The 14,275-nt window shown below is 42.8% G+C and overlaps 1 protein-coding gene across 1 annotated transcript in view; it reads right to left on the bottom strand.

Annotated features, from left to right (window-relative positions):
- Window positions 1–14,275, bottom strand: part of tmtc2b (transmembrane O-mannosyltransferase targeting cadherins 2b) — a 123,450-nt gene that overhangs the window by 14,641 nt on the left and 94,534 nt on the right. Inside the window, exons 8-10 of the mRNA XM_050073771.1 lie at window positions 13,832–13,953; window positions 5,207–5,288; window positions 3,360–3,474 (exon numbers count right to left, since the gene is read on the bottom strand). Of these exons, the coding sequence (XP_049929728.1) occupies window positions 3,360–3,474; window positions 5,207–5,288; window positions 13,832–13,953 (319 nt within the window). The remainder of the gene's footprint in view (window positions 1–3,359; window positions 3,475–5,206; window positions 5,289–13,831; window positions 13,954–14,275) is intronic.

Raw genomic sequence — 14,275 nt, forward strand, 5'->3', positions numbered from 1 at the left:
GATTTAATGTTACTGTATTATGTAACTTTTGGCCCTGACTGAGATTTGACACATTAACAGGAAGTGCATCCCACTGGCCTCACCATTAACCAACCTTTCCTGTCCTACATTCACACAATAAACAAGACTTTGTTTAAGAAAAATGTTCAAAGGAGGCAGAAGGAAATTATTAGTTTGGAAACTAAAAGGTCAAAACTCAAGGGCTCAGGAGGGCAGTAAAAGACATTTGCACGTCTGACAGCATCTGCCCCTCCTTTTAATTTCTTCCCTTCCCCCGTTTAGATTCACTTGTGTCCCCACCAACTGAGGGCTTTTCCACGTCTGCGTCCAAGACAAACACATAAAGAACATGAGCTTTGGAGAAGTGAGACCCCATGCCAAGCAGGCAGAGAATAGTTCAGCCCGAGCACTGCTTGAAGCGCTCTTTAGCCGTCAGGGGTCTGGACCCTGGAAGAGGCTCTCAATACTGAAAACTGTTGGAGGTGAAGATCCTGCGTGATCAGACTGGTGGAGGAAGAGCTATGCATATAGCAGCTGGGTAACAGTCTTATATAGAGCTGTGTAGTAAGGCTGTGGTCTTGGGTAAAGCAGCACCAGACTCTGGTGATTCAAGATATGGGTAAATGATCTTAAAGGAATACTTGGACATTTTAGGAAACTCTTGCCAAGAGTTACATGTGAAGATCGACAGTACCGCCTCAGGATAGTTGATAACAGTACCGGCGAATCTCAAAACCCAATTCAATTCCATTAAATTACATTTAATTTAAATTTTATTATTAATCCCTGATGATGTGCCTCCAATGCAAAGCACTAGTCTATGCGGGTTCAGAAGATTTGTGGGCGGGGAAACTTACATCAATATATAGCCTACAGTATATTAACAGATTTCTCCTCCACTGTTGTTGTTATTTAGCACTTACACATGTAAGATGTGACAGTTGGTGTTTGTAGTGGTACCGCCCTTCCCCCACGGTGGGCAGCTGGGTAGAAAGTAAAGGCCCAGACACACCAAACCAACATCAGAGAACCAACAGGGACGAGAGCCCCCTGCTGCATCGCCTTAAGTCGCCGTGTCTCCGCCAAAAAGTTGCACATGAACACACCAAACTGATGGCCAACAAATACGTATGTTCTGCGCCTGTGTGAGAGGACATACCCGTCCACACAAGCAGACAGCTGTAGTCCTCATTCAAAAAAGGAAACCGGAAGACTGTCTTGACGCTAGTTAGCCAGTTAGCATATTAACAACACAATCCAATGTTGGAAGAACAGAGCATATTTACTGTGCGCCAGTGAACAATAACACAAACCATCAGGAAATGTTTCTTCTAAAGGGTTCAAAGGCTAAAGAAAAATAATCTTACTTCATATAACAAGTTTATTTCGACCTCACTCCCTCTTGACTTTAGCTCTTTGTTTACATACCTCACTTCTGTTTGTCCTTTCTGAGCTAAACTGCCATTCAGAGTGACTTAATTCTCTGACATGTATTCAACATGCTGAATTAGCAGAAAAAAGGCCAACTAGCACCAACAGTGCAGGACACATTGCACCAACAAGGGCCACAGACACTCACTAACAGCCCAACTTTGATGGACGACTGACTGACGGCTTGGTGTGTCAGGGCATTTAGCCAAAGTTGAACATTTTTCAACTCTCTCAACCACAATGTGCAGTGCTTAGCACAGAATAGCAGGCATATATGCTGCTCTGTCAGGTCCAGAAGAACTGCCCAGTATCAACAGTACTGGAGAAAAATTAGTACTGTCATGTCTTCAGAATTTTGGCATCGACTTGGTGCCTAAGTATCAGTTCTTGTGACATCCCAAATTGTGACTGTGGGCTAAATACTAAGCTACAGCTAGAAGGTGATTAGTTTAGCTTAGCATTAGGATTGGAGACAGGGGTAAACAGCTACATGGCTCTGTCCAAAAGTTACCACAATCCACCCACCAGCCCTTTTAAAGCTCAATAATTAACATGCTACATTTCATTTGTTTAATCCATACCAGGACTGCAAAGTGTAGAAATGACACATTCGGTTTTACAAGCATGGGCTGCCGTCATGTGATATCAGCAGAATGAGAAGAACAAGAAAATCCTCTGTTAGGGTATTCCAGCTTTGGAGTGCTGATGCAATATCGTACTTTGCTGTTACCAATTTGAATGAATTCAGTAACAACTGAGACCTGTTGAAAGCAGTGTATAGCTCCTGTGATATTAGCTGAGTTCACTGTATCAGTGTGATACTGGATTTTATTTAGATGTTACTGCTATGGTGTCTCTGCAGCAATTTCGCTCTTTGCACCTCTGTAGTTCTTTTCACCACGTGGACAATATTGTCAAAACTCCTGATTTCTCTGACTTGGAATTACAACTGCAAACATTTTTCTGACTTGATTGCTCATAATTAGGCTACTTTGTGAACAATGTGAACGTGGCATATATATTGGGCTGTTTCCTGGCTGGGCGCAGTAACCTGTACACATCCCAGCATGTCGTTTTTCCATATAGGTTTTTTTAACCTGCAAGGCAGTGCTCTGCTACGTTTGGATAGAGCCAAGCTAGTTGTTTCCTTCTGCTTCCAGTCTTTAGGCTAGCTAAGCTAACCAGCTGCTGGTCTTGGCTTCCTGATTGTTTTTCACCTACCTCTCTGAAAGAATAAGAATATGCATATTTTCAAAAATGTCAAACTATTCCTTTAAAGACAACTACTTTCTGTCAGCAGGTAGCAGTCATTTAAAAAGCCCCGAGTTACACATGATGTGTTAAAACAGGGAACTCTCTACACTGGGCCATACTGTATAATTTTATAGGTTTATTCAGTCAGTGGGGCAGCATACTGCAAGTTGGCACATGACTTTATTTACAAATTTCCACTCATGGCTTGTGTTCAGAAACACAACAGCTTGTGGGCTGCTGAGGCTTTGCCGCTCAGGCTCATCAGCTGAACCTTGCACTAATTTGGAAGCAGACTTTCAAGTATGAGCCAGGCCCAGCAGAGAAAGAGTGAGACAGAGTGAGAGGGAGGTATAGAGGGAGTGAGAGAGAGCATATGAAGATACATAGCTGCACAGCACGCTAAGACAAACCAGCAGCTCTTGGGCTGGCAGTGCAGCGAGAAAAGAGGATTACAAAGTACAGCCAAGTAAATCACACTGGCTGAGGAGTAGTGTAAGCCCCTGGATAAACCGTGCAGACAGTAGACCTCCCTCTTGCATACACAGCCTCCTTTCTCCTCAGCCATGGAAAACTGTGGGCCACCCAACTCATCTACAAATACATACAGTGTCTTTGTGCATGTGCTGGGGCTATTGAAATCATCAAAAACAGAATCGTTCGAATCAAACACTCACCTGAGCATGTGGGCCGCACTGAAGACCACATCAAACTCCCCGCTGTCGAGGCGCGCGGCTTTCTCTGCCATCTCCGCCGCCTCCAGCAGCCGCGACTCCTCCAACAAAAACTGACCTGGCAGGGCAGGAGAGAACAACACCGCTGTTAAAACGCTAAGGGATCCCCACGGAGGCACAGAGGGATACACAGTCTGCAAGTGTTGCCTTTGGCCCTGGTCGAGCAACAGCCTGGTCTGCCCCTGTAATAATATGCTGAAACTCTAGATATGAGTACAACGTACCATCACTCTGTTGGCCATATCTCAGAGCCATTTGTTCAGACAAACCGACCTTGATATATCTGTTTCTTTAAGATGGAAATGTTTCTCCCAGGAGGTTTGTGTCTCATTACGGGTGCGGCTGCGTTTAGAGTCGACCTCCGTGGACCCACAGAATGAGATGGGAACACGGGAGCCTGACAGGGCCGTGAACTGAGGGTGGACTCCTCGGTCAGGGGCAGGGTTAGAGAGGAATTAATACCCTGTTGACATTGGTTAGCCCCGCTACTGTACCGGGATGCTAAACCACTATGTGAACCTAAGCATATTTTCCTTAATAACTGTGGATGAAACTGAACCCGTGAGTACAAGCCTGAGGTGATGTAAACTGAGACTTCAGACCATGACTGAGTGTAAAACAGCTCCAGGTTGCAAACACCTCCGCAGTTATATGGAGGGTTTATGATATATCAAAGCACATGTATGGGTAATAAAGGACAGACAGCCCCTGCATCAATAAATGTGGGAGCCCCCCTATATTTTACAAAGCTGTGTATACAGACTTTGATACTGTAATTCTTGTTATCATGTTACAGCATGACTTTTAAGGGAATAGCGGAAGATCTAGTTCTGAACACTGAACCGGTTCCAGGACAGTGGGAGACCTGGGCTTTGGGGTTTTTCTGATGATTTACATTCAGTTAGTATCGAAACCACATATCCAGCAATACATAACATCATTTTGGGTTTGTTTCTGTGCTAAATTGTGAACATATGAAACTGTAAACTATTAGCAGCCACCCTAATCAGACTAAGGTGCTGTAAAATGTATGATTTGTGCCTGAGTTTGCGTAATGTGGACGCACAACCTTTAATTACTTGTCAGTTGCACGTCCATCTTTATCCTGTTCTTCGCCTCTGTAATGACACTCTTTCCTTGTGTGGATCAATATGGTCCAACTCAATTTAGACAGAGTTCTTAACCTTTAAAGGCAACAACATGGACATACAGTACTTCCACAAAATGCAAAAATCCACCATTTATCTGGTGTATTGATCTCTTTAAATGTCACAAACAAGCTGGTGCAATAGTAACAAGCTGACTCATCACTTCGTCATAAACTTCTGTGTCAGACAAAGTTTTAAAGGCTTTTAAATGAAATACATGATTAACTTCTCAGCTTATTCAAACTCAATCTTATATGACAGTAAATACAAGAGATTACACTGCAACTTTAAATCATGTGTGAGTCACATGGAGATCATATAAAACAAGAGAGATGCTTAAATTGTCACGTTCCACATTTCCATCAAATAAAAGAGAACAATCTGAGGAAATCATCCCCTCTTGTTACGATCTTCCACTAATCACGTACGGACTGACACCGCAGCTGGATAGAGGAAGGGATGGCGAAGGGGTCAGACAACACTGTTGTCTGTACAACCCCTCAAAGTGCAGAAGTTCCTGCCTTTGTGCACACAAGTGCGGCGTGTTATGTGTTAAATCGACAAATAAAAGATTTGAGGATGTGAGAATAAAGTCAGGATATGTCAAATTAAAAGTAAAATAAGAAATAAAGCGATGCTTACCATAATGCATGTAGCAGTTGCCCTTTGTGGGATCCAGTTGGATGGCCTTCAGGAAGTACCTCTCCGCTTCTGTTTTCTGCCCCTGAGAGAGACGGATTAAACACAGTGTCATTATTGTTTCAACTGCTCCTCAAACCTACTCATTATAAAAATACCGCGCCCGGCTCAACGGCCAAAATACCTTTGTGTATACCTAATGTCCCTCTCCAAACCGCAGACCCACTTTAACAATAAATCTTAATAAATAGACATGAAACACATGAACCGCGAGTGTTATTCTTTCAAGCTCATGTGTCCTCCTGTCAAAGTACACACCGTCGTGCTTGGCACAGCGGACCAGACGGGGCAAAGGCTCATTCATTACACACTTTTATCTGTGCAAATAACACTTCCAGAGCATAACCGCAGGTTGCCGGTGTGTGTGGCCTGACCGCTATGAAACAAGACAGAGAGTAGTGTATAGAATAGAGTGAGAAGGTGGAAAGGAGAGAAGCGGAAAGGGACAGAATGTGAGCATGATCATATATCTATAGGGATCTTTAGGTTCACGTAAGCACACAAAGGTGCATGGCACACACACGCTAATGGTTTTATAAGTGTGTACAGTGCTGCTCCAGCCTTTAGACAGATGAAAGAATCCATACTGGGAGCGTGAGCAAAGCATGATGAGGAGAGGCATCGCTAAAACCCCGTGGACCTCCAGGGCTCCCCTCAGGTCCTTTAGACTGTGACACGTAACCAATCACAGCACAAACAGAACAGAGCAGCTGGCCAATAGTCGTGCCAGCTGGGACTTTGACACATCCCTGCTCTCAGTTGGGCACCAGATGCCATCTGATCAACAATTAACAATGCGCATTCATCTATAAAAGCTGATTTTAGCATTAACAATGCAACCATTAGTGTGCATTTCAAGAAACGATAATGCCTTTGCATGAATAAAACATATAATGTTAAACTGGAGTTGTGCCAAGTCTACAAGGGCTTGAGGTAAAATGCCAAAGCATCAGAAATAAAGATGAAGAAGGATTAAATTAAGATTGCATAAGCCAGGAAAAATAATGTGTATGAACTGAGTGTGAAATACGGCAAATTGCTTCAGTTTAGTCAAATACAGGAACGGGCTCCAATCCAATCAGTACAGTGTAGCATTAATGACTGTATACTTAGTGGAGCGTATACGTTTTCAGTGAGCTGTAGATTCAATAAATACATAATTTTCTAATGTAAATATCTGAGTGGGGTTTCCCTTGATGCTGCGGAAAATCGAGCCCTTGCTAAGTATATGTTGAATAGAGCTGTTGGTGTCCAAGTACCGATCACAGCTTCAGCCTGAAAAGCATCATCTCTGTGTATTTTCATACTCGTATTCGCAGATGTAGGAATGTGTATTTTTGAGGGCCAGCTGGTTTTATAATAACACAGGTCTACGTCTGTTTTTTAAACCTCAGAATTAAGCTTTCACACATTGAAATGAGTTGCAGTTGTGAGTAGATGGAGGATTTATATTATGACAAGTCTAAGTATATTAATGGATGCCATGCCCGGAGTTAGATATACGGCAGTTAGGAGTAAAGAAACAGTAACAAGTTGCTCATTTCTCATTAAACGTCTTAAAAGAAATGTTATTACAGCTCTTATTAATCCCCAGAGAGGCAACACTACTTGTTATATGACTTTACCCCCTTAAACTGGCAACTGCATCCTCTTTCATTTTCAAATTTCTGGATTATAATGCATTTGGCTCACCTGTATGTCTCTATGACTAATCATGAAACCCAACCATTATTGTTTTTCTCTGGTAAGTCAATCATGGTGGTGCTTCCAACCCAATGTGAGTTAACTCCGCCACCATCGAAGGTATGACCAGCACTGCTCAGGACAAGGAGAAAAATGATCAGGTTTCTCTTTATTCAACATTTTTTGAGCCAAAGTTCTGCGACCCAACCTTTGCTGTGTAAAGTTTTCGGCTTGGATCAGGAGAGGATAATGTCAAATGTAATTTAATAAGCTCTCTGACAGTGCCAATCTTCTCTGTCCATATAGTATGTGTTGTGTGTTGGAATAAGATGTGTGTTGCCCAGTGGGGAAAAGGAAAAAGGGCATCGTCAATGTGTTGCACATGCCTGGCTAACTAACAGTCTGCCATGAACAGACAAAGTGAAGCAAAAAATATAGGTTCGGATCTTGGGTCGGATCTTCAATGTCGAAATACCCATCAGGCTCAGTTGGGTCAGGTGGTTAAGGCGTGGGTAAAGGTTGGGTTCAGGTTTCAGTTTTAGGCCTCTGCAAAACTCTAGTGTGTGCAAACAAGGCTAAAGCAGGATTTATACTGAGTCAGCTCTATGCAGAGCCTAAGCAAGTGGCTTACGCTGTTGTGAGCATTTATACTTGTGCGGTGGTGTGTCTGTGTCACTCTGCAGTTACACCTCCAAAACACTAGTTGGCAGTGGTGTTTCTGTGAAGCGCTGTAAAGTTTAGTCGATTCAAAACACACCCAGAATACACATCAAACATGGCTTAATAGCAACAATTTCAAAGGCAAGGACAAAATCGGCTTCACTATAACTCACGGTATTCACAGTATAAAGGCAGCCATTTGCCATTTTATGATTCATCCTGTCAACAAGGGATTAATGAGTACACTGTTATCTGTATCTGTTCAATCAGATAAATTATTTGTTTCCTTATCCGTACTCCTAGTGGGTGGGTTTAAATAGAAATGGGGTGGGGCTTGGCCGGAAGTGGGTTAGATCTGACGGTAAGTTTTGATTTTAAGTCTGAAACTGATACGGGTTGATCAGAAGCTGCTATATTATTTATTAGGAAACTATTTACAGAACAGACTAATGACACATTATACTCGGATGTTACTCACACGTGTAAAAAATACATTATCAGTACTGGATACTCATTTCATCTGAGTGTTCGGCTCAACCCTACTTTCAACGAATGAGATCGACTTTCAAGGGTAAGGGATCATAAAGGCAAACTAGATTTTCTCCAGTCAAGTGCCAGACTATAAGAATGGAAATGCATGTGTAGTAATTTGTTTTCAGGACAGGATTTTTCTTCCTAAAGTGGAACCTATATACTGGAAAGAAATAATAATAACTGTATGTGACATGAGTGCTAATGGAGAGCACATAGCTGAACTGACAAAGACAAGAATCAGCGGAACCCTAAGCCAGGCTGCTTGCTGTCACCCCATTTCTACATTTCCTGACATGACAACGCTTCCTCTTTGTTGAATTGAAAGCACCTTGAGGCCGCTAGCATGGGGGCGGGGGTGGAAAACACAAATACAATATAGGAAGTTAATAACAAAATGCCAACAACCTTTCAAACCACACTTTCCATTAAATATATCCACTTCTCATTCTAGTCAGCTCATCGTGCGGATACAATATCCTCCCTCTTGTCACACACATGCTGAGCTTATTGGTGCGTGCCTCACACTCCAAATCTCCTGATAACATCAGATAAACTGCAGATGTAGCTCCGGCTCTGCGGTCGCTGGGGTGATTATGAATGAAGCCTGCATCGTATTAGCTGCGGAAATGACGAGTACATGACTGAATCCAATACTGCAAGCATCAGGGCGGCCGTGTCCATCTCTGACCTGCGGTGTGTACAGAGAGCCCGAATCACATTCTGATCCCTGGGGTGTCAGCGGAGGTGTGGAGGGGTCAGCACAGCCGGGGGGACGATACTGATCTTAGTTATTAACTCTCCCTTCCTCCCGTATTTTGTCCCCCCCTCATCCACACATCACAGCGACTCGTAACTCTCTGCCCCTCAGCTCAGCTACCAGCTCAGCTCCACCGTCCTCCTCTCACCCTTCTCTGACCCTGCTGCCAAGCCTTATCTCGCTGTCTCTCCACCTCTCCCGCGGGGATCTGAACCTCAAAACCCCTGACAGTATCTGAAGCATCTTCATCACTCACAGTGGTGCCATGGGGAGAGTGGAGGTGGGGGATGAAAGGAGCGGGGGCGGGTGGGCAGGTCAACTTTCTGCGCTGGTTTTGATCATGCTTAAATGCTGTTGTCATCACGTAAAGAGGCCACAGCTACAACAGGAAGAAAATACATAAGCCTAACTTCGAATTCATCGGTACAACTTTCCAGCACTTTTCAATATAAAAACTTCTTTCTCTCACAGTTCTCTAATGGATAAAGAGGCTCTAAGCTTGTCTAAACAACTAAGTTCCCTCCTCTGATGGCATTGTTTATGCTCACAGGATCACGGGGGCTCAAACCCTTCTATCATCCATCATGGTCAGAGATCTACAGAGATTCATCCCTGCAGGTTTGAGCTCTACTTTTCCCCAAAATCAATAACACTTTCTTAAATAAAATGAGTTTCTCTTCACGGCCCACTGAATTCTTCCCTGAGTCCACTTCAACAAGTCTTAACAGTCTCCTCTAAAGAATTGTGTTGTTCCCGTTGACTGTCCTCGCTGACAGTGTTCGGTCTCAGATAGTTTCTGATGTCGCTTTTGTACAGAGGGGAATTCATGTCAGCTTAACAAGAGACTTTTATTTGAGGTGTCACTTGAACTACTCTTTAAGCTGACCATCAGTCTGACTACCGATGGTAAAATCAATCTAGTATAGTGCTGTGGCTCAATTTAATTTAGACATATAATGATCTACAACCCTAAGAATACTTCACTGAAGACATGCTACCTAATGGCATTACTGAGCCCACAAGGAAGCATTAACGTAATTATCAGATTAATTGAGTAGTCTGACATTTTGCTTTGTTGCCGAGAGTTAGATGAAAAGATTGGCACAACTCTCATGTCTGTACCTTGAGGGAGCACAGGGTTGGTTGTGTCACTTTTTACTTTCATCTGAACCTCTTAAAAAACCGTGTCCTTAATGAAATCCCTTTCAAAGTCTAATGAAAGCAAAAAATGTCAGCTAGGAATGAAGTGGCCTTACTCTCCTTAAGCTTATTCTGTTCAAAGGTATGGAGTGTCAAATATGGCTTATGCACTTGTGACAACCATCGCCATCGTGGGGTTGGTTGTCACACAGTATGGGTTTGGTATTTATAGGCAACAATATAAGTTCGAGAAATCAGCTTAATACACTGTGTGAGAGCAGAAAGCCTATTACGCAAAATAATTCACATAAGATAATGACTGTCACTGAGCCATGATGCAAAGAAAATGGCATTTAAAAATGTAGTTTGGTGGCTGCAAAGATACAGAGCTCATCTGACTTCTAAACTAGCGCATGCTGTACTCTGAGGGCTGTCTCAGGGTGAAAAGTACACGGAAAAGCTCTTAGACACTTTTGTCATGTAGCCGGCAAGGTAACGAAAACAAGCATACCCAGGAGCACTGTGAAAGAAGTCGAGGGAATGCTGAACTGTGGTCCATCTAATGTAAGTCTCTTGATACATCCATGGTTTGATGATAGAAATTAACATACACAGTTCGCAATGGACTTCATACGCTAATATTCACAACTTGGATTAATTACCTCCGCCAAGGAGGTTATGTTTTCGCCGACATTTGTCTGTTTGTCTGCAAAATAACTCGAAAAGTTCTAAACGGATTTTGATGAAATTTTCAGGAAAGGTTGATAATGGGACAAGGAACAGATGATAAAATTTGGGTGGTGATCGGTTGAAGCGAAGTGGATAAAATAATAAAATGGCAGGAAATCCGAGCTGCTTGGCGGAGGTCTGCGCTGTCCGAGTGCTATAGTTTTTTTATGTAAACCTCTATTCATTCTTTTGATCAATGGACCCTTTAACAGTCTAAAGAATATAAATAGTTGAGGGACAAATCATATTCAGATTTTAGGACCCAGCAGTTTCTTTTGTTCACTGTGCCAGAGTTGTCCGGTAAATTTGAGTCCATTAAGCTATACTTTGGTGCTTATGGTTTCCGTTGATTGTACTGAACGATTGCATTGTGGATAAGCTTCATATTTACCCTACAGACTACACTACAGACAGTGATGTCAATCGTCTCATCTAACTCTTGGCAAGACCACATACAAGCCTGTTTCCCAAAATGTATTTTTCAAGCATATTCCTTTACTTTTCATATGCCAGAAGTTACCAAGGCTGTTCAACAAACAGTGAAGCAAATAACCTTTGTTAAAAAAACACAAAGTGTCATTTTTACACAGCTTTTTGTACACATTAAAGAAATCAGATACAGCATGTTAATAGTTGAGCTTTAGAGGTGCTGATAGATGGATTTTGTCATGGACAGAACCAAGCCAGTCCATGTGCTAAGCACTGACCAGCTGCTGGTTGAAGCTTTGTATTTGTTGCACAAATATGAGAATGGTATCAATCATCTGATCAAGCTCTCGGCAAGAATGCAAACATGCTTATTCCTAATCATACTATTTCTATCTAAGGACCTAATGCAAAGCTTTGATGGAAAAACTCACAAAAATAGTCAAGACATGCCAGAAAAAAAAGTTTTTACCAGTATGCTGAGGTAAATTATGTGTGGGTAAAATTCTTCCACACATATCAGCTGTGAAACACAAAAACTCATAATTTTGGAAAGACTACAAATAAAAAAGAACTTGAAAAAGACTCTGTTTCCATCGGGGAAATGAAAAGGGACAGGGCCAGGAAGACTGCAGCCTTTCAGTGGAGATCCAGATCCCACCGCTTCAGGCTATTGAGCACACTTACTACATCCTTTCATTAGGGCCCAGACTGTGAGAGAGACGGTGGTGTCAGCTGAAGAGAAGGCCTCCACCCTTCTTTTGACCGTATGTGAAACTCTTCCTCTAATTTGTTTATTTCTCCTCTGACAGTCTCTTTCAGCTCTAACTGCTCCTCTCGGTCAGCTCTACTCCAAACACGCCTATCTCGCAGCGATCTGCAACGGATGACTGTATGACCCGACAACATGAGCATCTCCTCGTAAACTCTGCGACTATGGAAACTGCTTTTCTCCTGAGACCTCTCCACATAGACGGCAGCTTCTTTGGTCAGTGAAACACAGGTCAGCTGTGTGACCCTGCAAGGATATTGTCTCTGTCCTGGAAAATGCTGGTCAGAGGTCGATTTCTTTCTTTACAGCGCTCAGAGATTTCAATTCCCTATTCCCCAGAGCAACGTTGCAAACACGCCAACTGCCTGATATCTGTTTTGCTGTTGGTTCAAAGTTACAAATGCAGTTTTTGAGCTACTTTTTAAGAGCTAGTAACAAGTTACATGTACCAAAAACGGGACAGCCAGGACAAGGTTTTTAATCAGGAAGTCCTTTTCCCATGACAGAGGGGAACATCTTGAGAAACACAACGTGACAACCTTCCCTCGTTCTCAAGCGCCACTCTCTTCCAACCTTTCCTCTCTCACCCGCACACTATTGATTAACTGTAGAGACCTCAGGAGGACATTACTGCCGTCAGTAAAGAGCTGGGGAGAAGTGATGAAATACGAGGGGAGATGAAAGAGAGTGCAATAAAAAAGAAAGTGAAAAGAATTGAGAGAGTACAGGCAGAGTATGAGAACGGGTTCAGGGAGGCATTAAGTTAGACTGATGTCACCGATTTGGTAAAATGGACTTGCACTGGTATAGGGCCTTTCTAGTCTTTGACCACAAAAAGAACTTTCACACTACATGTCATATTCACCTATTCACACACACATTCATGACAAAAGGCCCGTTTCCACCAAACACTTTCGGTATGGTACCTTTGGAACCAAAAATAACGCTTCAGACATGGTACCTAGACCCTAGCGCTTAGACCGCAAATAGTACCCTTAAATGTGGGGTCGGGGTTGTTGTCACTCACTGCTCTGTCCAGCACTCACTGTATTTCCTCATTATCAGTGACACAGATGAAAGTCTGCGCCTCGTTTATCGTCCACAGAACGAGGCTGCACACCGACATTTTCAGAACAGAATAAAACGGTCTGCAGTGAGACTCTCTCTCAATGGGATATTTAAAAATAGTGGTTTTGTGCATGTAGTCCTTCTCAGGCAAGCTCAGGGCTTTAGTGTTGACGTACCCCACAGGAACCACACTCCACAACTTTTTTTCTCCGAGTGACGATTTGAGTATATGCCTTCACATAATCTGGTTGAAATTAATATATATAAAGGCTTGAAGATCCACCCATTACTAAAAGTGTATGTCATATAAAAACTAGTAATGTGAAAGTAATGGTCAAAGTTGTCACAGTGAAATTTGAGGTGTGCTGATGGATTCACGTCATGAACTCATGCATTGAGTAACATTACAATTCAACATTCCACCTTAAAAGTTGCCGGCAGTCTCCGACTCCAGCTGCTGCGAGAGGCAGCATAACATTTTATTTTATAGTTACAGTTTACTAATAAAACTCTCCGCGGTATGAACAGTGGTTACATGAGCCTCAAAGCCAGCCACAGCTCGGCCCTGAGCAGAGTGACTGTCAACGGCTTTCAGCGTTCACAGTTCCACCTTTGAGTACCAGATCTGTGTGCTAGGTACCCCAACAGAAGGGGTACCAAAAATGGGGACGGTGCAGAACGGTTCCATTGGTACCATCCACAACTTTTCACAGTGGAAACTGAAAAAAAGTGTACCAAACTGAACTGAACCGTACCGTACTGCTCAGTGGAAACGGGTCTAAAATGATCAAAGTCTTACCGTCATAGCCAGGAGTTTGCCGTAGGTGAGGTGTGCTGGAATGTGGTCCGGCTTGGCTCGCAGGGACTCTCTGTACCAGTGTTCAGCATCAGACAGCTTGTTTAGTCTTATGTAGGCCTCTCCTGTGAAAGCAAAAGTGAGAGTCGAGTCAGGGGTCACGCTGTCAGATGTTATGTCATCACACATCTTCCCTTTGTTCAGGTGACGGTTTCAATAACAGAGCTGCAGTGAGATTGGACCTCAATCCAGAAACCATTATATGTTTTTACATACTTGTGTAACAACTGGCACTGAGCTAAGAGAAGGCAAATGTTAAGCTTTGTTTTAGAGCGCCACATTCATACTGCAGAGACAATTTATAGTCTACTTTCATTTTTATAACAGCAAATCTTTGATACCCAATCAGAATACTTATTTCTTAAAAACTGAAATTGGCAGAGTTCA

Source organism: Epinephelus moara, chromosome 20 (assembly GCF_006386435.1).
Source record: "Epinephelus moara isolate mb chromosome 20, YSFRI_EMoa_1.0, whole genome shotgun sequence".
Classification (NCBI taxonomy): Eukaryota; Metazoa; Chordata; class Actinopteri; order Perciformes; family Serranidae; genus Epinephelus; species Epinephelus moara.